Below are 25,781 nucleotides of genomic sequence, written 5' to 3' on the forward strand. Positions count from 1 at the left end.
GTCAGCCTCAATTCGTGATACCGTTGGTGAGCTCTTCGCTCGACAACTGGGGGTCCCACCAATCACACGTGTGTGATGTTTCAAGAAGCATTATCACGTTATAAAGTCCAAGTCGCTGCTCTACTGCTGTAGGTACGGATATGCGGAACGTCTTGACGACGTTCACCGGCAGCGGTTCCACTTGCATCGGATCGAAACCGAGGATCTACGATTCAGCTATGCAGTCATTTACCCACAAGATCGGCCTCATGGAACAAGCAATGATCGATAATCCATCATCACATCACCATGAGGCAAGGCGCAGACCCCGGATTCGAGATGGAAAGCGTAACGCAATGCTCGCTGGGAAGTCGAGAAGAGGCGTCAGCCGAACAATGAACGCAGCTGCAAGCAGAAGAGGCTGTGCATGTCCACTGCTAAGTCGGTAACTGGAGCTTGCAAAAATGAGGACTGTGGTAGAGATTCATTGAAATAGACATTCAATAGAATCAGGGTTACTCACACCGTACCTATCAGATGGAAACAAATCAGGACTTTGACAGATTATCTTGTAGAAGCAGTGATGATGAAACAAACAATTGATGACTTCAAGATGGTAGGAGCACAAGTGAGCACCTGAAACGCAGTCACCTTAGTCAGCCATCGGGACTACCCACCTTAGTAGTTCTAGTGGCTGAAGCTCTCGAATCGGCAACTGTGGCGCTTCCCCAGCTCTCTGTGGCTGATGAATCCATCTGCCACCTCCAGTCCATTTGTTTGTGTTGCTGTGCCACGGATTTTTCTGTTCAACTCAGGCTTTCGTGTTGAATCTCGGGCCTCTGCATCGCGCCCATCCGACACATCTCTGGTCCTCACGACGCGCCTTCACTGGCCCCCGCCTTGAATCCAAGCCTCAGGCAGCTGTTCTTTTTTTGGTTTTGCCCTCTCTGTCCCTTTGTCGTCGCCATGGCGCCGCTCATCCTCCACAACGTCCCCGACGAAGAATGCTACGTCGGCGAGGACGGCATCAAGCGACCCTATGCCATGATCTATCCGTAAGCATCCTCTACCATCTCAACCTCTTCGATTATTCCCCTCCGACTATCAGGCTGACTCCTCAAACTCCTCCCAGACACGAAGGCACAACCAGAACACGGCGCAGCGTCGCGGAAACAGGCTCCTTCGGCAAGTCAACAAGGCGGTCTCGCTCTAAAACAGGGACTCCGGCCCGCGGCCGAGAGAACCCAACCCTCGCCGCCGCGGACAAGCTATTCTACGACTGGGTCTCCAACCAGGCCAGCGCGAACCCGCCCTCGGGCTCCAACCAGCGCAGCAAGGCCACCGCCGGCGGCGGCGGCGTCGCCTCGGGCGCGCAGGAGGACGCCGTCCCGCAGCGCGCCGCCGTCAAGTCCTCCCCCGTCGAGCTCGTCCTGAGGGGCTACCGCTCGGCGACGCAGCAGTACGCCGCCATCGCCCACTACGAAGCCCTCGCCGGGCTCATCCTCGAAGACTACCCGCGAGAGCCCCCCTCGACCCAGCGGCGGTACAAGTCCGAGCTGCGCGATCCCGCCTTCACGCGCCGCCGGAACCTCACGCCCGAGGAGCGCGCCCTGGTCAACCGCGCCGACGGCGGCGAGCACTGGGTCAAGGTGACGTTTGGCACCGCAGAGGCCGGCAACGCCGCCCTGTACGCCAGCCCGCAGAGGATACTGGGTCACCTCGTGTACGCGGAGCCGTACCGGGGCGTGTTGGCGCCCCCCAAGGACGAGGCCTGCCCGGACATTGAGCAGCTTGAGGAGGGACGGTCAAAGAGCGTGCCGAGCTTCGCGCCGCCGAGCCTGGGCGCCGCCAAGCGCAAGTCCGTGTCGGGCCTCCCCACGACGTTTAACAGCCGTCTTCTCGACCTTTCTCCGGCCGAATCTAGGGAGTCCAGCCAGACGATGAACTCGGCCACCCTGACGACCAACTCTCACGGCTCCAGCGCCACCATCATCGACCCCATTCCCTTCCCGCTGACGACGACCGGCATCGAGCCCCTGGAGCTCGACCAGGAAGACAGCATCTTCTGCCGACGCATCCCCACCGCGCGGAAAGCCCGCCTGCTCCCCGCCGAGCAGGCCCTCCTGCCGCAGCAGTCCGTCATGCAGCGCGTCCTCAACGCCCTGCCCGTCATCAAGTGGTTCTCCGGCAGCATGATTGGCAACGAGGTGCCGAGGACGGAGACGGGCGAGTTTGACTGGGGCCGCGCCAGTCTCTATTGGAAGATTATCTGGTGGCTTGATGCGACCTTTAGTCTGTTCAAGGGGGATGTGTACAGCGTTGACAAGGACGACTAGAAGGGGAGACTTGGCGATATGGGGCGGCTGAATCTCATTTGCGGGCGTCTTCAATCTGTTCTCTGTACCTTTTTTTTTTCTCTCTCCGTTTTTTGCGTTTAATTTGGGATTTCGATTTCGAAATGATTCTTCTATACGAATGAAAGGGAACGAGCGGAAAGGATGAAGCAAGTCATCCAAACAGCGTCTGCGGAAGTAAAGACAGACAAAGCAGCGCACATGAACCAACCCCTGCCTACCAGACCTGGGGCAGGCTAAAAGGGGGGGAGAGGAGGTGAAAGGTGGAGGAAGCCCTCGCAACCAGCATCAAGAGGTGTAACCAGGTGAATCATGAACTCTTGTAGGCGTTTTCGTGTTCTGGGCGGAATAAAGGGATACATAACGTATATACGTAAGGTGAAATACCTCTTTCTTTTTTTTCAAACCGTTGCTTCTCTCTTCTTTGGTTTCCCGTCGTTCTTCGTCAATGGGAACTCCTTCCTATGGTCCATGCATACACAACGATATTGTTCTTTTACTCAAGTTCGGTGCAAGACGCCATCACTTTTGAAGTTATCCAAGTCCACTGCTTTAGACATCTAGATATGCAAAAAGAAGGAAAGATAAGAGTATAAGAGAGAAGGAAAGATTCTTTTTGCCGCCTTCCAAGAATGCATGCTCTTCGGATAAAAGAAAGGAAAAGGCCAAAAGGACACAATCTTGTCAAAATCATTTCGTGAAGCCATTCAAATCATATGATGGCGCGAGAAACCAACACCAAGCCATGCTAGAGACACAAGGAGATACAGGAAAAGCAAGCAGATACACAAAGGTAAAAGGGTTAAGAAAAGGGGGGTGCCTATATCCCAGGCGCATTGCCCTAAGTCGCCTCGGGAGAGAGCTCCAGGTCATTCATCGGATTGAGCGAGTCTCTGTCGTCAAAGGGGGAACCAAAACCAAAGCCCAGCAGTCTCCCCCTTTCCCCTTCCGCATCATCTTCGTGTCTTTCCTCTTCTTCATGATCTCTGTCAAGTTCTCTTGCGCGGTCAGATTCGCGGTCTGATCCGTGGCCTGCTTCATGGTCTGCTTCGTGGCCTCCTCTGGGGTCTTCGTGGTCTCCTCTGGGGACTTCGTGGTCTCCTCTGGGGTCTTCGTGGTCTCCTCTGGGGTCTTCGTGGTCTCCTCTGGGGTCTTCGTGGTCTCTCCTGTGGTCTTCGTGGTCTCCGAGTTCCCCATATTCTTCATGTGCTTCGTGCTCTCCTGATTCGCCATGCTTGAAATCCCGCTCGGTTCGCTCCCCGCTGTCATCTGAAAGCGTGTGATCCCTCACCTGTCCAAACGCCTCTTCGTCTCTCTGCTGATGTCCCGCTTCATCCCCGTCATCATGCTCTTCCTTGATACCCTCCTGCGGTATGGGCGGGAACAGGTCGTCTTGTGGATTAGGAGACGCCGGGCCTATCAGCAAGTCAAACGTCACGTCCGTGGGCGCCCGCCGAATGGGCTGAGGAGAAAAGGGGCGGGCGTTTCGCGGCTTGTTAAAGTCAGCCGAGAAGACGCTCTCCGAGTCGCCCCCGCTCGGTTTGGGGTCTGAAGCCATGGCGGTGAGCGACTGATAGCGATCACCGTCCATCATGAGGCTCTCGCTTCGCTGTTCAGACGTCGTGTCCGCAAGGATGCTCTTGGGCGGCAGGATAGAGAAGAGCTTAACTCCCTCGCCGCCGCTCGCACCAGCACCATGAGCGCCATCGTCTTCAATGGCAAACAAGTCTTGGCCCTTTTCCAGGACATCGTCTAGGCCACCGCCGCTCCAGCCTTTCCTAGCCAAGCTTTCGAATATGTCCACTTCGGCGCGCACAAGGCTGCAGCTCGCCTCGACGATCCGAGCGCTCGTCTCCTGGCTCTCCCTCAACAGCGTCCTCGCATGGTCAGCATGCAGGCTTGTCAGGCCGTCGAGCTTGTATGTCAACTCGACGAGATGGGCTCGGAACCGCGCCACGTCCCTGCGCCTCTGCTTATGCAACTTCAGGCCTTCCTTCTCCAGGCGTTTAACCTCTCTGCTCTGGGCCTTGATGTTGTGCTGATACGTCTCCTCTTCCTCGCTGATGACGGTCTGCCACTTGTCGAGCTCGTGTAGCAGGGGCACCTCGAAAGAGCGGTAGACCGTCTCCGAGAGGATCTGCTGGTGGTTTGCAATGAGATGATGCACGCCCGAAGCCGACATGAGCGTATCAGCCGTGCACTGGCCCTTGGTCGTGAAGCTCGCCGTCATATTGGCGGCCCCAGCAGGGCCAATCGGCTCCGACCGCGCCTCCTTCAGCCTCGCACATGCTTCCAGCGCCGAGCCAAACGTCGAGGCAGCCGTCGACAGAGCAGCGAGAGCAACCCGGTAGGCCTTGGCCGACGTCAACAGCTCCGCATACGCCTCCTGTGACCGCTCGAGGTCTGAGTTTGTTATGACGGCATGGGACGGCCGTGGAGGAGGCGGTAAGGGCAGGTTATACTGAGACAGCGGAAGAGCAGTCGACGCGAGAGAATAGACGGGAGACTCAGGCATGGGAGGTAGTTGGGAGGGCGTCGGGGTGGATGGTCGGGAGGCGCTGGGAGTCGCCATGCCGTGAGGATATGAAGGGATTCAAGATAACGGGAATGCGGAAGAGCAGCTGATGCAGCAAACGACGCTCGTGATGGCAGGAAAAGAGGCGGGATGATGGGAGGGCGGGCTTCGCTGCCGTGATGATAAGAGCAGAGCCGAGCAGAGCAGAGCCAGAGGCAAATACCGCTGTGGTAAGAGAGCAGCCGCAGCCAGGCAGAGAAGAGGCCCTTCAGACGGACGGTGATGCAGACTCGACAGGCGCTGGACCGGGAGAGAAGACGGCCAGGTCGCAGCACATGGCAGACTGCAATGCCGTGCCCGTCCTTGTACGAGATAAACAGCAGGACTTGCGTCTTTGTACAAGTTATGGATGGATGGATTAAGATGGAGGTTTCAAGGCTTGTTATCCAGCGTTAGGTATCAGTGACCTGCACATGCTCCCACCCCCACAGGGCGGTAAAGACGGGCGACGGAGGGGTTCTGGGCAGAAACTGCGCCGGCCTTCCAGCACCCCCCGGAGAGCCTCTGCAGCCTCTGGGCCTCCACTGCAGCGGCTCGGCCTGGGGCCCTCTATAGCGTGATCGGTTCGCCGTGGCCATCCATAAGCCGCCACGCATGACGCCTGACGTCAATGCGGAAGGGGAGAGACAGAGGGAAGAAGAAGGCCGTCGCCGTGCCCTTATCGCGGCGTGTGATGCGGGAAGCCTGGGAGATGCATCAGATTGCACGAGTATCAGTCCTCACAAGGTAAGGGGGGGTGACGTGGTTCATGGTCTTTAGGCAGTTCAAGCCACAGAGACACCAGCCAGCAATGGACGCTGCTGGCTGTTGGCTGTGCAGTGTTCCTGGCGAGCGTCGTACGTGTACGCCGAGTCTCGAGCTCGGGATCCTGGCGAGGCCAGCATTGAATCCAAGGACTTCCAGGTTCTCATGCGGGAATACGGGAATAGTAGCACTGGAGTTGCGACATGTACGGACGGACCACGGAGCACAGAATAGGCATGGACCAATGCGTTGTTGGTCAAATGCATGGAATACGGCAGATACTTTGCACAGCAGCGGATGATGCATCAAGTGGGACAGATGCCCTCGTTTCTTGCATCCAATGGCTCAACAACGTCCAAGAGGTTCCCACTCAACCACCTTTTCAACTTCCTAGTCTACCCAGCTGCAGCGCGCATCGAATACGAAAAGCACGCACATGCATCCATCATCAATCCAAACCCGCCGTGCTTTGTTCCCAACGTCTGCAATACAAAGATAATACAGACAGCACTAACTCAAGTCATGTTCGCCCCAGCTAGGAGAGCTGCTCGTCGATAAAGGCCTCGACATCGTCCAGCTCGTCCTCACAAGTCGCATGACCCAGTCCGCTGCCCACCATTCGGATACATCCACAGTTAGCATGACCCCAGATCATGTTAAGCGCCCAAGACGCCATTAGGCGCAACAGCAGGAGACAGCAACTCACGGATACACGTCCCAGGAGATTGTAAAGCCCATCCCCGTCAGCGCATCCCGGCTCCTCTTCGCCAGCTCCAGCGTCACCGTCCGGTCTTCCACGCCTTGGCCCAGGAAAATGGGCGTCTCCTTGCTTGTGTTCTCTTCGGGGATGTATTCCTTGAAGCTGTCGATGAGCGGGAGCCACGCGGAGAGCAGCACGATGCCGGCAAGCGTCTCTGGATATGTCAGGCCCGCGAGAGCAGCCACCGCGCCGCCCTGCGAGAAGCCGGCGAGCAGGATGCGCTCTGCTGGTGTTCCGGCGCTGATTTCGTCCGTGATGAGGCTCTGGATGTAGTCTCTGCTGGCGAAGATGCCGGCTACGTCTTCGTCGGTTTGGACGGCATCTGGCGAGCCATCGTAGACTTTCTGTAGCACCGACACATGAATATCGCACCAAACGTAGAATGGCATGGTCTCTACCAAGTAGAAGGGGACTTACAATGTCGAACCACGCAGGCATAGACACCCCCGCTTTCTACACTCCACATCAGCCCCCTCAACTCACAGTCCAGCAGTCGAAGGAAAGCAGATAGCCATTACATACTTACCGCTGTGAAAGGAATCACCGGCGCATACGGGAGTACAAACTTGACATGGTCGACTTGGCCATTGCCCCTCCAGTGCTCGACTGGCCCGAAGAGGATTTGTGGAGTATCGCCGAGGCCGTGGAGGAAGACGACCGTTGCCGTGTGCTCGGCCAAGGGTTCAATGACGATGGGGTCAGTTCGGAGAGCAACTGCTTTGCCCTTGCCCGACATGTTTGATCATCCGAATTTGGAATCGATGAGCATTCGATAACAAGGACTCGCTGCTGTGGACATTCAGTCAAGGGAAGAAGCGATTCCGTGGGATGGGTCACGTAGGAACCATCTGTGAAATCGAGGCCTGGGAGAGAGTCGAAAGTCGTCAACCTCGAGGATTACCTCCGCTCCGCATCTCACCCTGATTTATACCAACATTTTGAACCATAACTCATCGCCCGAACGTCCGAGACAGTCTTGCGTACGGAGTATGTCACCCAAACACGACAGGCGTACGCTGCCAGACAAATGCAGGGTAGCCTCCTTGCAGATCAAGGTGGACGACGGCCTCCCGCATACGCCACAGGTATCGTGTTTGGCCAAACGGCGTAAACGTGTCCGCCTTGCCTCTTGGTGAGTCATTGAGTTCTTGATACTTGTCTTCTTCCAGCATGGTTGCTTTTGATAAAGCTCTCTTCTGAACTGTACTAGTAATTGGTATCGTCGTGTCTCGGACGCGTGCAGCGTTGTAGAGCGGTATGTAGCAGGCCATTCTCCAAGCAGAGCAACCAAGGCCATAGTCTCCGATCAGTCGAGTGGACTGTTTAGCTCTAGGAAGGCCATAATGACCTTGGCCGTCTAAGCCGGCATTATAACAGCTCCCAAGGCGAAACCTGCCTGTCAACCAATTGCCACCAACTCTGCATCATCCTCCTGCCACGAACTTTCCACCAGAACGCGACAAATCCAGGGAAGCACATCGCTTGCTGTACTCCGTGGCCACACAGGCATTATATCGTTCCCAGATCGCAGCACCCCCCAAGGAAATCATGGTTCATGCAACTCAGCACCCACACGTATCCCAGACCAATCAATTAAACATGCTATTGGCATCCCACTCATTCCCGAAGAGATAAGAAAAAGAAAAAAAATCAGAAAATATACACAGCGATCATCCCATCGCTAGCCCTTCTTCCCATCCGTCGTAAAAAGCCCGATGCTTTCCCCTCCAAACGCAACGCCAAAGAACAGACATTTTATGCAGAGCCGACGAGGAGACCGTTGAGGGGGATGTGTACTGCCAGGGCGCATCTCTAGTTAGCTAACTGTCCACGAAAATCGCTGGGGTTGTGGGAGGTCGGGGAGAGGCATACTCAGCTTGACGATGAATCCGACTGCACCCATGACACCGAAGCCAATGCCCACGGCCTGGCACAGCTTGAGGAATTCCTTCTTATCGGCTATAATAGAGAAAAGACAATGCGCGTTAGTTCCAGCGACACCAATCCGAGCGTACAAAGCAAGCTTCACGTCAGAGAAAGAAGAGATGGACGTACGCTTCTGGCAGCGGTTAATGAACTGCACGCCATCCTTGAAGAACTCGCGGGGAACCTCGAGGATCTCCTCAACCTGGTCGGCCATTGTGATTAATGTTATAGGAACTTTTGACGCGAAGAGACGCTCTGAAAGGGTAGAATGCGGCAATTGGTGAAGGCGCGCGTGGAGGAGTGAGGAAGAAGGAAGCACGATTGTGTCGCAAATGGATGTACAAGAGAATAACGTGGGAGCTGGGCGTTACTGGAGGAAATCCCCAGTAAAATGCCACCTCGCCTCAATGGGCGTGGGGAACCGGGGGGTTGATGTTTGGCCGGGGTTCTGCCGAGTGTAAGCTGGGAGGTCCAGCCAGATATTGGCCTCTCTTTGTGTGATCAAGGGAGTGTCTGTCTTGCAGTGCACCAGATTGGCACTCAATAACTGAATTTTTTTGTTCCTTGATAGCAAACAGGCCCTGCTATAAAGATATGATCGATTGACATATATGCGCGTGTTATGGCCTTCAAGTATCCCCAAGTAAAGTGCGACAGGACAGTAGGGTCGTGCCGGTCTATGCTCCATCTCTGAGATAATTCCGTCTTGCCGTTTTCAAACTCTGTATGACATCTCTAATCTATGATGGGTTATATCGGGGAGGAATTCGGACGAGAAGAAGAGGAGTCAAGCTTTGATGTGATATGGATGTGAGAACGAAGTATCAGATCGACGGAATGCTTAAGAGACACGGATATGGATGATGAGCGCACGCGCGACATGACATTTCCGTCTGTTTATAAAGCAATAGGTAGGTGCACAAACATCTGAAGGAACTTCCATAATGTCAATTGACCCCCCTTACGTAAACTCTATGAATGACTCCATCACTGGAGAAGTTGCCCATGTAAATGCTCAAAATCCATCCACTCCCTAGTATATCCCCCATTTGAGACAAAACTGCCTAACCTCCATCCAAACAGAAACGCCCTCGCAATGTCCATGTAAAAATCAACTTTGTAGATCTCACAGCTCTTCACTCAAAAACCACACGGCGCCAAACCGGCATCTTTCGCATCATTCGTCCTTTCGGCGCAGGCATCGCTCGCGCTTCACATCCTTGGGTCCGCAGCGCCATGAACATGCCCGGTAAAGAAGAGGCACCACCAACTCCTCGTCGGTAAATAGCCTCGCTCGCGGGAGGTCCTCAGCATCTTCCAAGGTGAAGGAGCACTTCAGCAGCTCCCGCCACTCAATCCATTCAAGGAGAGGCACCACGATCGTCTTTCGACAGGTCGAGCAAGTCACCCCACCCATGTCCTTCTGCAACGAGGTACGCTGCAACAGCTTCTGGAGGTGTGTGAGACCCTCTGGGATGAGCGAGTCGAGATCACGAAGATAGCTGCTACGAGAGCAGCTCCGCAGCGCGAGCTCGGTCAGGCTGGGCACGGAACTGGGCATCGCCTCCCCCTTGCGCAAGCCGGGAGATGCCTGTGGGGGAAGAGAAACCGGGACGCCAGAATCCTCGTCGAAATAAACCGCGACGGACACCCGTGACTCTGACAGCTCCGGGGTTTCTTCCATCGATGGAAGACGGAACTCTGAGAGAACTCTGCCGTTGGAGTTGGAGACTTGCAGCGGAGATCGCCCGAGCCAATGGACCATATAATCGCCCTTGTCGTGGTGCGTATGCAGCCCTGACGAGTTTTGACTCTTCCTCCCGCGCTCCTCAGTCGCATCATCCGTTTTGCACAACTCCGGGCGTTGTGGCCGCCAAAGGGGATTAAAGGTAATAGACAGGTCGCGAAGCTTCCCCCGCGGCCTGACTAGGTCGAGGACGTCGGCAGGAAGACACCTGAGCTTGTTGTGGGAGAGGTTGAGTTCCGTCAGGTTGACCAGCTTCGAGATTGCCGGAGGCAGTTCCGTCAGCTCATTCGAGCGAAGACTCAGCACGGTAAGATTCGTAATGTCGCAAAGAGAGCCGGGCAGCCGCGACAGCTTGTTCAGGGCCAGAAACACCTGCAAGTTTGGCGGCGGCGGCGCAAAGGCCACGTCCTTGGCCACGATCGGGATGGATGTGACCTGGCCGAGGCGGTTGACGATGTCATCGGAGAGCTCTTCCAAGCCCACGCCCCAAAGATCAACCATCTCGTTGCCCCTGTCGATGCACTCCTGGATCTTCTGTCGAGCCACTATCTCAGGCTGCGACAGTCGAGGCACGGTCCGGGGTGCTATCTGAGGCAGCCTTGGCAAGGCTGGGGCTTCCAGGCCCTCTATGAAATCCTCACCATCCGTGGTGTCGCTGCCCAGGAAGACGCCGCTGTCCAGATCCCTTTTCAGGGAGCGTTTCGTCGGGACGGTGGAAACCCTGCCAGCTCCGTTATCGAAGCTGGAATCCACCGAGTCAAGATGCTGCTGGAACCACGATCCAACGTAGCGCTTCTTCCGTCTCCCCTCGACGTAATTGTCGAGTCCCGGATCGTCGTCGCTGGAAAAGACGGCCGGGTCGCTGGAATTGAATCTCAATGACTGCGGCGACACATGGCTGCGCTTGCGGGACTGGAAGGTGAAGGCAGGGAGGCGCGGCGATGACGGCGGTTCCTCAGACATTTCGCCGACGATCCCGAGCATGGACGTGCCAAACAAACAGATCTTAAGGATGCAACGAGATGACACTTCCAGCGCTCCCTCTCTTCTATTCTTTCGATTCTTCTGCAAGGACGGAACCCAACGACGTGGCAGGGCGATGGAGACGCGCCCGACGCGTTGAGAGGGCTTGGATGTAAATAAGTTGCAGCTGGGGAGCGCTATTACATAGTCGCAGATGCCCCACGCCGGCCTGGACCCCTTGTAGGGTCGCGTGCGGCTTACTCCGTACTGTAATCTGTGATGGCTCGCAATATTGGTTCTGACAGATCTCGATCTGCTCCATGGAGTGCTCTCTCTGCGGAGATGCGGATTTGTTTACTTCGTGGTGATGTGCTTGGGAAGTTGCAGCAATCTATCTTCATATCAATAGCTTCTCTGTTGCTCGACAGCTGCAATTGAGCTTGTCCATTATGTTTACTCCAGCATTACTAGTTGGAGCAAGGACCGGAGTGGCGTATCCATAAGTTGCAAATCCCCACGCCATCGAATTACGTCAGGCACGGTCGGTCAGTCTCCTCATATGTACTGTATGTATTATGGAGGTTGCATCAGACAATGATGAACCGGCTCAGAATAGCCTAGATCGTCATATTGGCCATTGACCTCGATCGCCCCAGATGCCCCTCGTCTAGCTTGTACAACGACCATGGTGAGAATGTTTAGGGTCGTTTATATCATAACTGGCATAGTACTTGTATGAAACATGTGATGTTGGTCAACGACCAACCTGGTGTATATGATTTGATGATTATGAATTCAAGCCTTGGTCATGTGTAGATAGAGAGCCACGGATATGCTCTGTGATTCGGTGGTAGTAGGAAGAATCCTCGACAGTGGCGGCTGCCATGAGACATCGGGTGGATGTAGGTGAAAAGGGGCCGTCTGGCGACCCTCTCAGCTCGCCTGCAAACCTCGCGTCTGCGAATAATCACCGAGGGCGGTAGGGGTTGCTGGCAGAGACACCCGAGCACGGCAGCTGCGGGCAAACATTCGCCGCAGATGTCGACCTGGACTGAAGTCGACTACATACCCCCCCATCAATCCCAATCGTCATCGTCATCGTTATCCTGCCCTCTGCCAAGAGTGCTCGACTTGATACTCTTGCCAGCCAGTCGCTCTTCTTCAGCATCCTCCGCTGCTCTCCTCCTCTTGACAACTCGCAGATCGGAGTCAGGCACGGCGCCAACCTCAACCAGTAGGTCGTCAATGTGTCGCATGTTGGTTCGGGTGCCTCCCAGGGGCATGAGAGTCACGATCTGCTTAACGATATCCCCCTTGTTGTAGACCAAGATGGTAGGGCAGTTTCGGTCCGGGTAGTTCTCGATGGCCTGGTTTGCTCGGATCTCGCAGAACTTGGTGTCGCCATACTCCTTGGCAGCTTGCCTCCAGAGCTCAGACAGGATCCTTGACTCCACGTTCCCCGCAGCTGATGTGAGGTTGACAAAGACGGGGCCGTTGTTGGAAGCCTCTGTGATCTCACGCTGATATTCCGGCTTGGATATGGGGTATACAGAGCCGTGGATGGACTTCTTTTGCAGATTGCCGAGCTCGGCCATGCGCTTCTGGCGATACTGTTCTAGAAACGCATCATCCTCGTCGTCCTCGAGTTCGTCCAGCTCGTCCAAGTCTTTGCCCTCGAGTCGGTTTTCGTGTGCTAGTCGTCGGGCCTCAAGAATGGCCTCTTCGATCATGGGAGTCGGACTAGGGGGCTTCTCGGGTATAACACCATGCTTGCGCAGAATGTCATTCCTATGGAGGGGTTAGAGGCATTGCGCATCAGCCAAGATCGCGGGGCGGCTTGCCATTCGGTATCCGCGTTGGGGTCGTCGATTGGAACCGCGATTCTTTGTTCTGAAGGCGCAGCCATGGTGAAGGTCGCCGTCGTCCGCAGAGGTCGCAGTCGTTGTAAGGAGAGCTACTATGCTGCGAGAATGGCGGAGCGAGGACATTCGTCGGATAACCGCATGAACCAACTACAAGTAGCTTCACAGGAGGACCCTTGACAGCTGGCCTCGTGGGGGGCCGCGCAAATCCCCAGGCAGACAAAATAGCTGACGTCTTTTTTTTGGCTGCCTGCTGAACACAAACTGCCCACATTGCGCTTGTTCGACATCAAAGCGGCGCATAAATCTCCACATTTCTCCAGTCGCGGACTCACAATTCCTAGCGCGATGGAGCTGCTCTAGTCTGGGCCAATCACATAGAGCCCAATTTCTGTCACGTGCCGGTGGGCAGTCGAACCCTATCACGCTATCCTTCTTCGGGAGGAAAATTTCCAGTGGCCAGCAACGAAGTCGCCCCCTCAGTGCACCGAACTTTTCCTCGCTTAACTCCCTCTTACTCTCCAGCTTGCGAGCCTTCAAATCCGTCGCCAGATTTCGTCAAGTACTCGACCCTCGCAAGACACTCCACGGCAAATTTTCATCGACACAATCAGACAAAATGGTGAGCGACGATTTCAACGTTTCCTGCCCCGGAAGGATGGATCGATGCGATGGCGTGGGATGGCCGGGATGGCGGAGGAGGACTGGCCACCCGATGAGGCCATCGAAGATTTTTTTTCATCTTGGGCCAAACGCCGGGAAGAGATTGAATCGAGAAACATCGATGGGGGAATTGGAAATGGGGATACAAGACGAACGCGGGGAAACAGAATTGCTGACCGATTTTCCTCCAGGTGCTCGCTGTCGACCTTCTCAACCCTTCACCGGCTTCTGAGGCCAAGAAGCACAAGCTCAAGGTACGAATCGAACCGATGTCATCGCGAAAAAGTTCACCACATCTTGACATGAGATGCTAACGTTTCGATCATCTTTCCAGACCCTTGTTCCCCAGCCCCGATCATTCTTCATGGACGTCAAGTGCCCCGGATGCTTCACCATCACCACCGTCTTCTCCCACGCCCAGACCGTCGTCATCTGCCAGGGTTGCACCACCGTTCTGTGCCAGCCTACCGGTGGTAAGGCCAGACTCACCGAGGGCTGCTCTTTCCGGAGAAAGTAAACTGCCCGCTGGGCGGTTTTCTTTCCTTGGGTTCTCATGACTCTTATGGTTATATGGTGGTGATCCTTTTCGGATCTGCAAATCAACGCAACATCGACGTGGGGGATCTAGACAACTATACCTTGCGAAGATAATCAACCTCTTTGCAGATAGAAGATGGAACACCCAACACAGGGGCGTTTGGGGGTCCGGATATCTTGCATGGCACACATCATTCTTCTCGTTTTCCGTTTACGCGCCTGTACCACAGAGTCGTTTTCTTGAGGTCGGAACACACAAAAATAAAGCACTGCATGGGGTCTTGGGCTGGAGAAAGCTTCACGAGTGTCTAGATGAGGATCTGTCCTGGACAGACTAGGCGCGATGACGTGGAACCGCTGCTTTGAGGATCGCTTCATACCCGGAGTGCAGTGGGTAGTGGAGGATAGCACTGTGCTTTTGCGAAATTCAAAGGTTTCCACGAATACTGTCGTCTTGTTACACGGTGATGCTCGTGACGTGTTGCCGAATGCCCATCTGCTGTCCAACTATTACGCCGAAGAGCTGAAGAGCCAGCTCCAACAACTAGGACGTCACTTGATCAAGGACTCTGCCTGCGCAATGGGCCCTCGTCTGTATCATGGAGGAATCAGCATGTCGATGTGGACTTTATTACTTGGTTAATGATCAATGAACAAATTGCCTTCGTGCAAAGTATCACTGCATGGCACGCTATCTTCCTAATCCCAAAGCTGACCTTTCGATGAGGCATCTGGTGGATGTGTACCTACGTTAGTTGATGTGCACTTTAAGGTACGCTGGTATCACTTCGTCGTCTGTATCATGGCAAATTAGTATCATGGCAAATTAGGTAGGTAAGAACAGAACAATATGGGCTACTCGATACGCCAACTTTCCCAGTCACATTGCTTGAGGTCTTCGAACAGTCATTGGAAAAATGACAAGCCGGATGTAAGACACAATTGGCCACCCAGTCACATAGTATGCTTGGCGTAATGCATCTATTCAGGGTCATGCATTTGCTGGGTCAGGCGAGATGCCGTTTAGCACAACCAGGCCTCGGTAACAAGAAGATTATGTGAGCGGAAACAGCAAAATCTTTCTCACGCGTAGTAAATACCTTGCTGCTGCTCAATGTATAAACCGCCATCCAGAGACCATGCATGAACACTTAGCCTTGTAACATGAGTTTGTACTACTTCTTCAGCCAAGTTCCTAAAATCAGGATAGCTGGTGTTACCTCCTGTGCGTCATATGGCTTCTAGAACCCAACAGAAGAATTGCAAAATTCAAGAAACAACATTGCACATTATCCCTGCATCTCGCCCCCGTATTGCCTCAAACGTCCACCTACCTACGTAAACCAACTGCAGCAGCTCCCAAACTTGGAATCTGAGGTCATCACGCATCCAGCTGACTCATCCCCCATCCAGAAAAACCACTCAACGCGAGACCGTCGCGCAAATCGACGCGCCTCGGCCTCTTCAAAAGCCCAGCAAACCTAAAAGCAAGCCCCACGCCCACACTCTCTTTCTTCGTTACCCCAGCATCCGCCCAGCCCAACCTCTCCCCTTTTGCATCAGAAATTCCCATCTCTTTCCCTTGCACGATCCGAGCCACCCCCCCTTGTCCCCTTTTCTTCAATTGCGAATCAGGAAACTCTCCACTCTTCTTTACGCATTTACTGTTCTTTTTTTTTGTGCAACGCATTGAATAAGTCGGACGCAAACGGAAGTTTGTTTATCTCGCTCAGTCCGGAATTGGCCAATTTTAGCTCTTCGGAGGCGAAAACGAGGGAAGCTCCTCAACCAGCTCCCTCACTCGACCACCAAAACCCATCGCAAACCTCCATCCAATCCATTGGCGCTTCAACCATCGAACCACAGCAAACCTTCTCAACAGATATCCTCCTTCTTCAAGAAATCACTACGAAGCATCTTCTCATCCTGAACTCACCCTTGCTGCACAACAACCGCCATCACCATGTCAACCCCCCGCACCAAGCGCCAATTCGCCGGCGCAGCAGCCGATCCCGCCCAGCGCCAAATCACATCCTTCTTCGCCACGAGCAGCTGCAGCACAAGCACCAGCAACGTATCATCCGAACCCGCTCTGCGGCCCGCCCTGCCGGCCAACGTCCAGGCGAACCTCCTCAGCGTGGGCATGCGCGTGCGCAAGTCCGTCCCCGAAGGCTACAAGACGACCACCACCACGAGCTCCAACAGCATCCTCGTGTGGAACGACGGAAAGTCCGGCGGTGCGAAGACGACGTCGTCTGCGGCGGCAGTGACGAGGCCCGTTGCGAAGGAACTGTTACCGTTTTGCGGCATCAACAAAGTCGGTGGGATGGATACCCAGCCCGAATCGGGGTACGACTACGATGTCGATGAGGAAGATGTTCCTGCTTTGGACCAGGTTCCCGAGCTCAGCATGTCGCAGGAGAGCACAGACAGCGTTGGCGAGAGCGGGCCTTCCAGAAAGCGATTCCTGGATGAGCAGGACGAAGACGTGTCATTCTGGGGTGGGGATAACGAGGCGGCTGGCAACAACAGGGCGATTGCCGTTCCGCGCTCTCGGATGAAGAAGCAGCCTGCGCCTCTCAAGGCCGTCGATCAAGAGAATATGATGGTGGATGACGATTTCGAAGATGCCAATTTTCTTGTCTACGATTCGGAAAAGTCGATGGATATGAGTGTCTGAGACAAGATTGTCTCGCAGAGGGAGAGAGGTGTGGCACTAGGGTGCTATCTTTGCATTTGATTTTTGAGCTTTGGCGCAGTGGCGTTTATCAAGTTGCGGCTCAGTTAGCTGCTGTGACACTCAAAGAGGGTGTGTCATGTGTTTGTTTGTCTTGTCATTTTATACTTGGTCTGATCAAAGGGGATGGACTTTGAAATCATTGTCATATTATTGGGTTGTATCATCATTACTACTTATGGGGGGCTTATGCTGTGGTGGCTAATACCTAGCATCATCTCAAGGCGGCAGGATGCATCATCAAGTATGCCGCTTCAATACAAAGAATCTTACACAAAACGTCTACACGTTACATACCCACAAATGGCTCGCGAAACTCGAGCAGATCTCGCTGGCCGTAAAACTCACCAGCAACCGTGAGGATCATGGTGAGCGTGGCTCTCATGTTCATCCTCGCGTCCCTCCGCTCTTCTTCCCTGCGGCGTTCGTTTTCGCTCTCGGCGAGCCTCGCCAGAAGCCTGTGTTTGGCTTCCTCCAGAGCTGTGGCCTCGTCTGGCTGGTCGGTGATCTCACCCTCGTCGGCGCTGGAGTCGGAGGCCGTATCCATAGCCACGTCCTCATCCTCGTCCTCGCTGTCAGCCTTGGCCTCCACGATTTCTCCCTCGTCGACGCCTTCAGCACCTCTGTCGTCTTCTCCGGTGGGTATCATATTCTCGGCGTCAACAGCATCTGGAATCGGGGAAGACGAGTTTCTGCGGTGGCGTCCGACAGCGGGTGGCTCGGTTGTCGTGCTCCTGGCTGCTGGAAGAGCGTCACCGTCGTCATCCCCTTCTTCAGCCCCTTCTTCGATAGTTTCTGCAACCACTTCTTCATCACTGCTGCTCTCATCGACATTATCATTCACCCCAAATCCACTATCCGCAAGCTGCTCTCGTAGAGCGGCCATTTCCGCCAGACTCCTCCCCAGCAGCACTGCGCGTCTGCCTAGGTCGCGAATCCAGCTAATCTCGGCGTGGTTGAGCTCCCCCACGGCCGGCAGCCTGGCCAGCAGTGCCCAGAGCCATTGACTCGTTCTCGGAGGAATGCTGTAGCCGCTCTGAAGGAACTTCCCGCTCATCATGACTCGCAGAATCTTCAGGACAGTGTCTTTGGACATGAGTGCGACTTGGACCGGATGGGGATCGGTTGTTTTCAGGAGGCGGGACCACAACGTAATGGTAGATCGCCCAAAGGACAAGGCCTCGGTGGCTTGAAAGCGTGATAGCCGGCGTGCGGCACTGGCGGGAGGCTCTGTGTGAAGAATTTCGCGAAGGTGGTAGTACTGCTGCAGTATGGAGGCAAAGTACGCTTCGTCCACTGCCTTTTGCATGGATTCAGGGTTCTCGTCATCAGGCACGTCATCCTGGTCGGCGCCGTTGCCTCTCCATTCTTCGGAAATGCCTATGTAGGCACCGTCTTCATAGAATCCATTCGAGTCAGGTGCATCAAAGGCGTCGGTTGCATGGAAGCTCTCCTTCATCTCGCCCTCTTCCTCCGACTCGTCGTCTTCTCTATCGAAGCCGGGAGGAAGCTGTGGGCCAATCTGCACCGGCGGTGCGACCAGGAGATGTGGGATAGAATAAGCTTGCTGTCTATAGTACTCACCATATCAGTAATTGTGGTCTGAGGATTTCAAGAACTTGTTCAGCAGATGCAATCTCAGGCTGCAGAGGTGATGGTAGCTTACCTCACAGACATCAGATATGCCATGGCGTCTGTATCGTCTTCGAATTCTGACTCTTCGCCCTCTGGAATCGTCGTCGCAGTCTCGGTGCTGGAGAAGACGTATTTCTGGCCCCAGGTCGGATCGATGCCCGAGTGCTGGTGCTGGCGCGTCTTGGAGCTGCTCATCTTTGCGCGTTTCGTCTGCGGCTCTGGCGAATCGCCGTCTGTGTCCTCCTTTTCTCGCTTGACAGGCATAGTGCCTACACATACGATGGGTTCTCAAGGGTCATTGACGATGCTCCAGAGCGATAGTAAGACAGACTGCAGGAGAGCGAATGTATCCAAACGTGCTGTGCTGTGGCCAAGGTGAAGGTGCTGGTGATGTTCTGGAAGAAAAAAGTCGAGGTCGAGGAAGAATGGCATCGAGCTGGAGAATTATAGTGGGATTTACAGTTGGTCCCTGGTACTAACGCGGGGAGCTTCCCGGGCATTTGGACCCCACCAACCCACTAAGAGATGCCGGGACTCTAGCATATGACATTTGATGGATTCGCACTTCAACTTTTTTGGGCTCTGCTTCCACTCGTCTCCAACATCTGACGACGCCTTCATGGTTTGAAGCCAACAATGACGGCGGCTCTTGTTCGCCGTAGGGCTCTAACTCAAACAAGATGGAATGTGAACCATAACCGTTCCATTGGCCGGCTGCCTCTACGGCGGTCGCAGAGCACCTTGAACCACTTCGTGGCAAGCAGTTCGTTCTACCAGGTTGGACATGCAAAGCCTCAACTTTGACTGACAAAAGTGTCAAACAGCCAAGCTCCAGCCAATCTCTCCACCGCCACAGCCAAGGCCCGATGCAAGGCCTTTCCGACTCGCCGTCAAGGACAACATCACCACGGAAGAGTTCCCGACGCAATGCGCCTCGGGCATCCTAGGCCAGCATGCGTCTCCCTTTGAAGCCACGATTGTTCGCCAGCTCCGGGCACGCGGGGCATCCGTCGTTGGCAAAACGAACATGGATGAGTTCGGCATGGGGTCACACTCTACTCATTCTATCCATGGGCCGGTTCGAAATCCCTTAGCAGCCACCGGCGAGGATGTGTCCGCAGGAGGCAGCTCTGGCGGCAGTGCGGTGGCAGTTGCGGTTGGCGATGCAGATGTTGCGCTCGGCACGGATACGGGAGGCTCTGTCAGGCTGCCGGCTGCTTATACTGGGATTGTCGGGTACAAGCCGAGCTATGGCATGCTCTCGAGGTTCGGCGTTGTGCCGTACGCAAACTCACTGGACACTGTTGGCTTGCTTGCGCGAGATGTCGAGCCCATCCGAAAACTGGTGTTCGACACCGGGCTGTATGAAGAACACGATCCCAACGATCCCACCTCCTTGAGTGTCGAGACCCGCCAGCGCTGTTCAAAAGCGTCCTCTCCGTACCTCCCGGACTTGTCCCAGCTAACTATTGGCATCCCCGTCGAATACAACATTGCCGAGTTGGATCCCTCCATACGTGAGGCTTGGGTCGCTACCGCCTCAGCCCTAGAATCACAAGGTGCTCGTGTCGTTCCGGTATCTCTTCCTTCAACAAAGGAAGCCCTCTGTGCGTACTACATCCTCGCCCCGGCCGAGGCATCCTCCAACTTGGCCAAATACGACGGAGTGCGATACGGCATTCGTGGCTCCGAAGGAGATGCCGCCGGAGAAACCCTCTACTCCGAGACTCGCGGCGCTGGTTTCGGTGCAGAAGTCAAACGCCGCATCCTCCTCGGAACCTATAGTCTCAGTTCCGAAGCCATGGATAACTACTTCATCCAAGCCCAGAAGATACGCCGGCTCATTCAGCGCGACTTTGACAGAGTTTTCAAGCTGGACAATCCCCTCTACGAACCTAGGCAGTTTGACCTGAGCGAAATGTCTTCCGATACCGCGCTCGAAGATAAGCAAGGACCTGTGCAGGTAGACTTCTTGCTCTCGCCGACTGCGCCGACATATCCGCCCAAGCTGAGCGATATCCAGAAGCGCAGCAGCGTTGATGTCTACATGAATGACGTCCTTACTGTTCCGGCCAGTCTTGCCGGTCTGCCTGCCGTTAGTGTTCCGGTCAAGATTGACCAGAGCGACCAGTTCCCTGCTGGACTACAGGTGATTGCTCAGTACTGGGACGATAGGAGGTTGTTGGCGTTGGGAGACAAGGTGATGAAGCTGATGGCGGCATGAGTATATCACGTTGTATTATATGAGGGGACTTTAACGGGAAAGATTGGCTGTTAGATTTGATTTGTATCATACCCACGATGACCTTTATGGGTTATCGCGTTTAGCATAGTGACCTCGCCACTGTAGAAAGCGATGACCTACTGGACATGCTCTCATCTCATCGTCCCTCGAATGGACGAGACTCCCCCGCCACTCCTCATCCGGAGGGTTCCAAGCCTTCTTGGCTCGTGGAGGCTAGGTAGACCGAGTGCTACTCCAACTTGAAGCCTCTGCTGTTGCAAACGGTCTCCAGCAGCAGTGGATTGCTTGTATATTTTGGCCGCGTCTCAATAAGAGGCTCGTTCGCGGCTGTGGCGGTGATGTTGCGTGGCCCAGCATTGGAACGACCCTTGAATGGCGCCCGGTCGCAGTTGCTTCAATCAGTTATCCAGACTTCAGCAACACAAGTTCAAGGCGATCTGCTGCGACTCCTCCGCTCTTCGTCCCGATCCACCTCCATCTCTCCCCTGTCCGAAACCTCGCCAGACTCTTCCCTCTCGCCATTCGCCTCGTCTCGGTCCTCCCCGTTCTCCATGTCTCCCTCCTCCAGCAAATCCTCCAAGTCTCCCAGCGGACTGACCCTCGGCTCCAAAATCTCCAAATCCTCCAAAGTCTCCCTCTTGGGCATCTTCCACAGACTCGTCGCACACACCCTATCCTTGGTAAGCAAATCATCCACAAACTCATCCACAAACGTCAACGTCGTCCCCGTCCTCGCCTTCCTCCTCAACTTCCTCCTGTCCTGGAGAAACGGCTCCAGCGTCAAGTACACGTCCTTGGCCTGCCTCGTCAGCCGCACGTAAAAGCACGCCAGCGCGCGCAGGTATTTGAAATGCTCCCCTCCGTACGAGAGGTACTCGTGCAGGATGGCGTCGCTGGGCGCCAGCTCGAGGAGCTTGAAGGCGAGGCAGAGGAACGGGCTGGGCTTCTGGGACGCGCCGTGGGTGCCGCCGATGAAGGAGACGTGCTCGACGACGCGGTCGACGATGTCGGCTTCGTTGAGGGCGAAGCACTGCTCCTTGTAGAAGTAGGAGTCGACGATGCGGTCCTTGACGGCCTTTTCCATGATGGTGGCGGGATTGAGGCCGTTGGGGGCGAGGGCTGCCGAGGAGCCGCGCTCGTCGAGGAAGCGCCGCGCGTCGGCTTGGACGGTGTCTGGGTTTTGTTTCGACATTGCTCGAGGCTTCCAAGGGTATCGCGATATGGGAAAAGAGGCAGCTGGGAGCGATGACGTCGAGGTGGTTGGTTTGAAAGGTCGCAAGTATCGCGTTGAAAGTTCACGATTTGGAGGCGATAAGATTGTTGCTGGGTCAACGTTGATGTGTGCGCAACACCTGCAGATCTCGGGCGTTGATGTCATGTGAGTTTGCCGTCTGTCGTGTTTCCAAACCCGTCCCGCATCAAACAAATTGAGCTTTTGTCTCGCACGGGTATCGATACTGCTTTTTTTGTTTAGGTTACACCAATTTTGAACATTGTCTCTTGTATCTTTTTCTTGGCCCTTGTTACAATTATTTCGAATATGCGTCGTGTTCTCCTTACCTCGGGTCAAGTGTCCGTGCTGGCCACGGCCGCTATGAGTAAGGCTACCTGCATCTCTCCCAAGCACACATAAAAAAAAAAAAAAAAAAAAAAAAATCTCGATCATCATGATGAGTTGTAATCTAACTTCCAACACGTGTAACAGTCCTGCTTTGTACAAGCGCTCTTTTTCTAAGCGGTTACGCCATTCAGCAGCGGACGCTGCGGGAGTTGCGCGCTGCTATCCGGCCGCGCGAATCTCCCAAGGCGCATCTACCCGAGGAGTTCAGGGGTGCGCTGACGGACATTGAGGAGAGCCGGCTGCTGGTGGTGGAAACGGAGGCCCAGCGGTGGTCGAGGGAGGCTCGTGGGCTGGTGCCGCCGCAGAGCCATGTTTCGGATGCGGAGATTCAGGTGGAAGACTCGCCGGTGGAGGTTGAGTCCAAGCCCGAGCACGAGCAGCGGGAAGAGGAGGAGCACAGGGTTGCCGTGCCGGATGGGGAGCCGACAAAGGAGCAGATTGCTATACTGGAGAAGATCCAGAAGAGCGTTGCTGATAAGGCGTGGGCGGTGGAGAATCCGGATCCTCTGTCGAAGAATAAGGCGCCCATGTCGAGGGCCGAACGGCGGAAGATGATTAAGGAGGAGATTCAGAGGTTGGCTCAGTCTGACAAGCCTGTCTACTATCAGAGACGGTTGTGGTGAGTGAGCGGGCTTTAAGGAGAGCAGGTTGATCGCGCTGGTTGTCGTTGCCTGGGCTCGTGTTTGCATTTGGGATATATATGGATGGCGATATGGGCTTATAGGATCATTTTTGGAGGAACGGAGTACATATACGACTTTTGTACGAAATTGGATATATCATGATTGACTGTATCTCATTCAGTATAAGCGCTGTTCTTTCGTGTTGCTAGTTGACCTCTTTACCAATGATTCTCCCAACAAGGCAGAGGGCTGCATCTGGAGAGGCTGCTTTTGCATACTATGGAGTTCTCTGGGAGAATTTGGATGGGCCAATTCATCCTTCTTCATCAACGACATAGTTCGTTCGCAAGTAGGTTGTAGTCTGGTAGATGAGACGAAGAGGTTCTGTCAGTGGTGGTTCCTGATAAAAGTACTTTTCAACAATACCATGTTAGAGGTGAGAATCGTTGAATAATCCATTGTTAACCATGAATCGTAAGTCGTATCTCATGCTATCGTAGCAACCGCCTGCTGCACCTCCATCTCCCTCTTCTCCTCACCAACCTTTCCCTGCGCCTCATCATCCCCCACAATCGTAACATCGTCCTCCACCTCCGCCGTCCCGAACCTCCACGCAGGAACCTTTTTCTCAAACAGTACGTCCATCTCTCCATACGTCCGGCCTCTCGTCTCCGGGACCCGGAAGATGGCCCACACGGTCACCAGGAAGCTGATTCCGAACCAGACAAACGCCGTCTTGCCCTTGAGGTTCGCCTCGGTCGGGTTGATCAGATACGGCTCGATGGTGTTGTCGACAATGTTGACAACGTTGTACACGACGCCCGCAATGGAGAGCGTCTTGGCCCGGACCCTCGTTGCCGAGACTTCAGAAGCAACAGCCCACGTCTGCGGCCCGACCGTCGCAGAATACACGGCCAGCCAGACGAGCGCCAGGGCGGACTGTCCCCATTTCGCAGCGGAATGGTTGGCAGCAAAGGACAAGATGCCGATGAGGAGGAGATCCAGCGTCAGGAACGAGTAGCCCGAGAGCAGCACCGTCCGCCGCCCAAAGTGCGTCATGAGCACCCACGAGACGCAGGTGGCCACGAAGGCGATGCCCATGTTGCCAAAGTTCATCTTGTAGGCGTCCGAGGCAGAAAGCCCGGCCTGCACGAAGAAGTACGTCGCGTTGTACGCGAGGGGCTGCCCAATCAGGCTCTGGGAGGCAAGCGTCAGACAGGCGATCTCGGTGCGTCGCAGGTTGGCGCCTGTGAGACAGTCCCAGTAGCTGACGTCCGTCTTGAGCTTCTGCTCCAGCCTGTTTGTGTCGTGCATCATGAGGATCTTGTGCTGGATCTGCTCGTCGGCGAGGCCGCGGGAGAGCCGCTTGAGGGAATGCGCTGCGTCTTCGATGCGGCCCTGGCGAATGAGCCACCACGGCGAATCCGGGGCGAGCCAGGCGAGGATGAAGAGAGGAACGGGCCACACCCACTCCACGGCAAAGGGGATCTTGTACGCCCACTTGGTGTTGTTGCTGACGAGCCCCTGCAGGATACCGGCAACGATGAGCTGGCCAATGACCCAGCAGATGTTGATAAAGGAGGTCATGTACCCTCTCAGCGCAAGAGGACAAATCTCGGACGAGTACACGGCCCCCATGATGGAGAAGACGCCCCAGACAGCCCCGAGGAGACACTGTCCGGCGAGCAGCACGCGCACGTCGGGCGCGAAGAAGGGGATGAAGATGAGGCCGGCCATGATGGTCAGGGCGACCATGGTGACCCTGCGGTGGCCGAAGCGCTCGGTGACGAAGCCGTTGATGACCATGCCGAGGACGCCGCCGCAGGAGCCTGCGACGCTGAGGCCGACCTGCCAGGGGCCGGAGATGACCTTTGCGCCGAGGTCGGGGTGGTAGGTGCCGTACTTGTCGACGAAGGAGGGATAGGCCATGAGGCTGCCCATGAGGATTGTGTCGTAGCCCACCATGACTATTCGTCCATTTGTTGTTAGGAAGAGTCTTCTGAGAAAATACAGATTGGGGGGGCTGAGATGAAAGGCTTACCGATTGTAAAGGACATTGCGATTGCCCAGAAGATGGCGCTGGGATACCGCCTGAGGGCCTCGCGGACGGTGGTTGCGTGTTCGTCTCTGTTGGCGCTGGCGACGGCCGCGGTGATGGCCGCTGCCTCTGCAGTGGGAGGCATTGTCGCCTCCATGGCGAGAGACCCGACTGGACGAAACTCTCCTGATTTGATTTCGGTGTAGTGGTGAGAATGAGGGGAGGAGGAAATGCGAGGATGAAAGCCGAGGAGAGAGACACAGCTCGACCAATCCAACCACGCAGTCAGGCTGAAACTGTCTCACTCGGTCTCACAGTGAGCAACTCGCGACGTTAACTCCAACACTTTTCTTGGGGTGTCTCTTCACGGGCATGACGAGACTCTTTATCTTCTTTCATGCTAAAGGCCAGCCATTTTTCCTGTTTGATCTGGCCGAGGCCGTAGCTTAATACATGTGCTATTCCTTCCGCGGCGGGTCCTTGTATCTTGGTCAACCTCTTCTAACTCCGGGACTTTGCTGATAAATCCCGACCACAACCTTAACGCATTATCTTTGTACAAATCAGCCCTGGCTCTTACATAGACAATGGATTAGACATGAGAAACACCATCGCTTCATTATGAGATAGATACGGGATATTCTTTCTACAAATGAAGACGAGGACGACGGAACGGACATTGAAAGAGACTCGCGAGTTTCGATGGCTGGAAGGGTCTAGAACTGAAGGAGTGAAGGAAGAGTGTGGCCCCTGCATGCAGCCAGATCTGGAG

General features: G+C 54.9%; 14 protein-coding genes across 14 annotated transcripts; 5 read left to right on the forward strand and 9 right to left on the reverse strand.

The window, feature by feature from the left end:
• Positions 1–945: 945 nt before the first annotated feature.
• Positions 946–2,315, forward strand: CCMA1212_006753 (Nucleoporin NUP53; the record flags this gene model as incomplete). The annotated part of the gene is made up of 2 exons (XM_073703955.1): positions 946–1,034; positions 1,112–2,315. The coding sequence occupies 2 exons, from the start codon at positions 946–948 to the stop codon at positions 2,313–2,315; spliced, it is 1,293 nt and encodes a 430-aa protein (XP_073557512.1).
• Positions 2,316–3,174: 859 nt separating this feature from the next.
• CCMA1212_006754 (Protein IVY1) lies at positions 3,175–4,905 on the reverse strand (the record flags this gene model as incomplete). Its single annotated transcript, XM_073703956.1, has 1 exon — positions 3,175–4,905. The coding sequence occupies one exon, from the start codon at positions 4,903–4,905 to the stop codon at positions 3,175–3,177; it is 1,731 nt and encodes a 576-aa protein (XP_073557509.1).
• Positions 4,906–5,300: 395 nt separating this feature from the next.
• CCMA1212_006755 (uncharacterized protein) lies at positions 5,301–5,504 on the reverse strand (the record flags this gene model as incomplete). The annotated part of the gene is made up of 1 exon (XM_073703957.1): positions 5,301–5,504. One exon carries the CDS (start codon positions 5,502–5,504, stop codon positions 5,301–5,303), a length of 204 nt encoding a protein of 67 aa, XP_073557510.1.
• Positions 5,505–6,187: 683 nt separating this feature from the next.
• CCMA1212_006756 (uncharacterized protein) lies at positions 6,188–7,148 on the reverse strand (the record flags this gene model as incomplete). The annotated part of the gene is made up of 4 exons (XM_073703958.1): positions 6,188–6,260; positions 6,359–6,756; positions 6,830–6,865; positions 6,939–7,148. The coding sequence occupies 4 exons, from the start codon at positions 7,146–7,148 to the stop codon at positions 6,188–6,190; spliced, it is 717 nt and encodes a 238-aa protein (XP_073557507.1).
• A 256-nt stretch (positions 7,149–7,404) lies between these two features.
• Positions 7,405–7,584, reverse strand: CCMA1212_006757 (uncharacterized protein; the record flags this gene model as incomplete). The annotated part of the gene is made up of 1 exon (XM_073703959.1): positions 7,405–7,584. One exon carries the CDS (start codon positions 7,582–7,584, stop codon positions 7,405–7,407), a length of 180 nt encoding a protein of 59 aa, XP_073557508.1.
• A 583-nt stretch (positions 7,585–8,167) lies between these two features.
• Positions 8,168–8,552, reverse strand: CCMA1212_006758 (uncharacterized protein; the record flags this gene model as incomplete). Its single annotated transcript, XM_073703960.1, has 3 exons — positions 8,168–8,208; positions 8,285–8,371; positions 8,468–8,552. The coding sequence occupies 3 exons, from the start codon at positions 8,550–8,552 to the stop codon at positions 8,168–8,170; spliced, it is 213 nt and encodes a 70-aa protein (XP_073557505.1).
• A 963-nt stretch (positions 8,553–9,515) lies between these two features.
• CCMA1212_006759 (uncharacterized protein) lies at positions 9,516–11,048 on the reverse strand (the record flags this gene model as incomplete). Its single annotated transcript, XM_073703961.1, has 1 exon — positions 9,516–11,048. One exon carries the CDS (start codon positions 11,046–11,048, stop codon positions 9,516–9,518), a length of 1,533 nt encoding a protein of 510 aa, XP_073557506.1.
• A 1,076-nt stretch (positions 11,049–12,124) lies between these two features.
• Positions 12,125–13,053, reverse strand: CCMA1212_006760 (Phosducin-like protein 2; the record flags this gene model as incomplete). The annotated part of the gene is made up of 2 exons (XM_073703962.1): positions 12,125–12,836; positions 13,049–13,053. The coding sequence occupies 2 exons, from the start codon at positions 13,051–13,053 to the stop codon at positions 12,125–12,127; spliced, it is 717 nt and encodes a 238-aa protein (XP_073557285.1).
• Positions 13,054–13,529: 476 nt separating this feature from the next.
• On the forward strand, positions 13,530–14,090 carry CCMA1212_006761 (uncharacterized protein; the record flags this gene model as incomplete). The annotated part of the gene is made up of 3 exons (XM_073703963.1): positions 13,530–13,532; positions 13,765–13,827; positions 13,908–14,090. 3 exons carry the CDS (start codon positions 13,530–13,532, stop codon positions 14,088–14,090), a joined length of 249 nt encoding a protein of 82 aa, XP_073557633.1.
• A 1,983-nt stretch (positions 14,091–16,073) lies between these two features.
• On the forward strand, positions 16,074–16,790 carry CCMA1212_006762 (uncharacterized protein; the record flags this gene model as incomplete). Its single annotated transcript, XM_073703964.1, has 1 exon — positions 16,074–16,790. The coding sequence occupies one exon, from the start codon at positions 16,074–16,076 to the stop codon at positions 16,788–16,790; it is 717 nt and encodes a 238-aa protein (XP_073557283.1).
• A 2,228-nt stretch (positions 16,791–19,018) lies between these two features.
• On the forward strand, positions 19,019–20,706 carry CCMA1212_006764 (Glutamyl-tRNA; the record flags this gene model as incomplete). Its single annotated transcript, XM_073703965.1, has 2 exons — positions 19,019–19,245; positions 19,307–20,706. The coding sequence occupies exons 1-2, from the start codon at positions 19,119–19,121 to the stop codon at positions 20,704–20,706; spliced, it is 1,527 nt and encodes a 508-aa protein (XP_073557632.1). The 5' UTR covers positions 19,019–19,118.
• A 448-nt stretch (positions 20,707–21,154) lies between these two features.
• Positions 21,155–21,919, reverse strand: CCMA1212_006765 (Pre-mRNA-splicing factor 38A; the record flags this gene model as incomplete). Its single annotated transcript, XM_073703966.1, has 1 exon — positions 21,155–21,919. The coding sequence occupies one exon, from the start codon at positions 21,917–21,919 to the stop codon at positions 21,155–21,157; it is 765 nt and encodes a 254-aa protein (XP_073557631.1).
• A 348-nt stretch (positions 21,920–22,267) lies between these two features.
• On the forward strand, positions 22,268–22,971 carry CCMA1212_006766 (uncharacterized protein; the record flags this gene model as incomplete). The annotated part of the gene is made up of 2 exons (XM_073703967.1): positions 22,268–22,325; positions 22,433–22,971. The coding sequence occupies 2 exons, from the start codon at positions 22,268–22,270 to the stop codon at positions 22,969–22,971; spliced, it is 597 nt and encodes a 198-aa protein (XP_073557630.1).
• Positions 22,972–23,457: 486 nt separating this feature from the next.
• On the reverse strand, positions 23,458–25,383 carry CCMA1212_006767 (Maltose permease MAL61; the record flags this gene model as incomplete). The annotated part of the gene is made up of 3 exons (XM_073703968.1): positions 23,458–24,938; positions 25,013–25,190; positions 25,378–25,383. 3 exons carry the CDS (start codon positions 25,381–25,383, stop codon positions 23,458–23,460), a joined length of 1,665 nt encoding a protein of 554 aa, XP_073557629.1.
• Positions 25,384–25,781: the final 398 nt, after the last annotated feature.

This window comes from Trichoderma ghanense (assembly GCF_004382785.1).
Source record: "Trichoderma ghanense strain CCMA-1212 chromosome Unknown scaffold_8, whole genome shotgun sequence".
NCBI classification, from domain to species: Eukaryota; Fungi; Ascomycota; class Sordariomycetes; order Hypocreales; family Hypocreaceae; genus Trichoderma; species Trichoderma ghanense.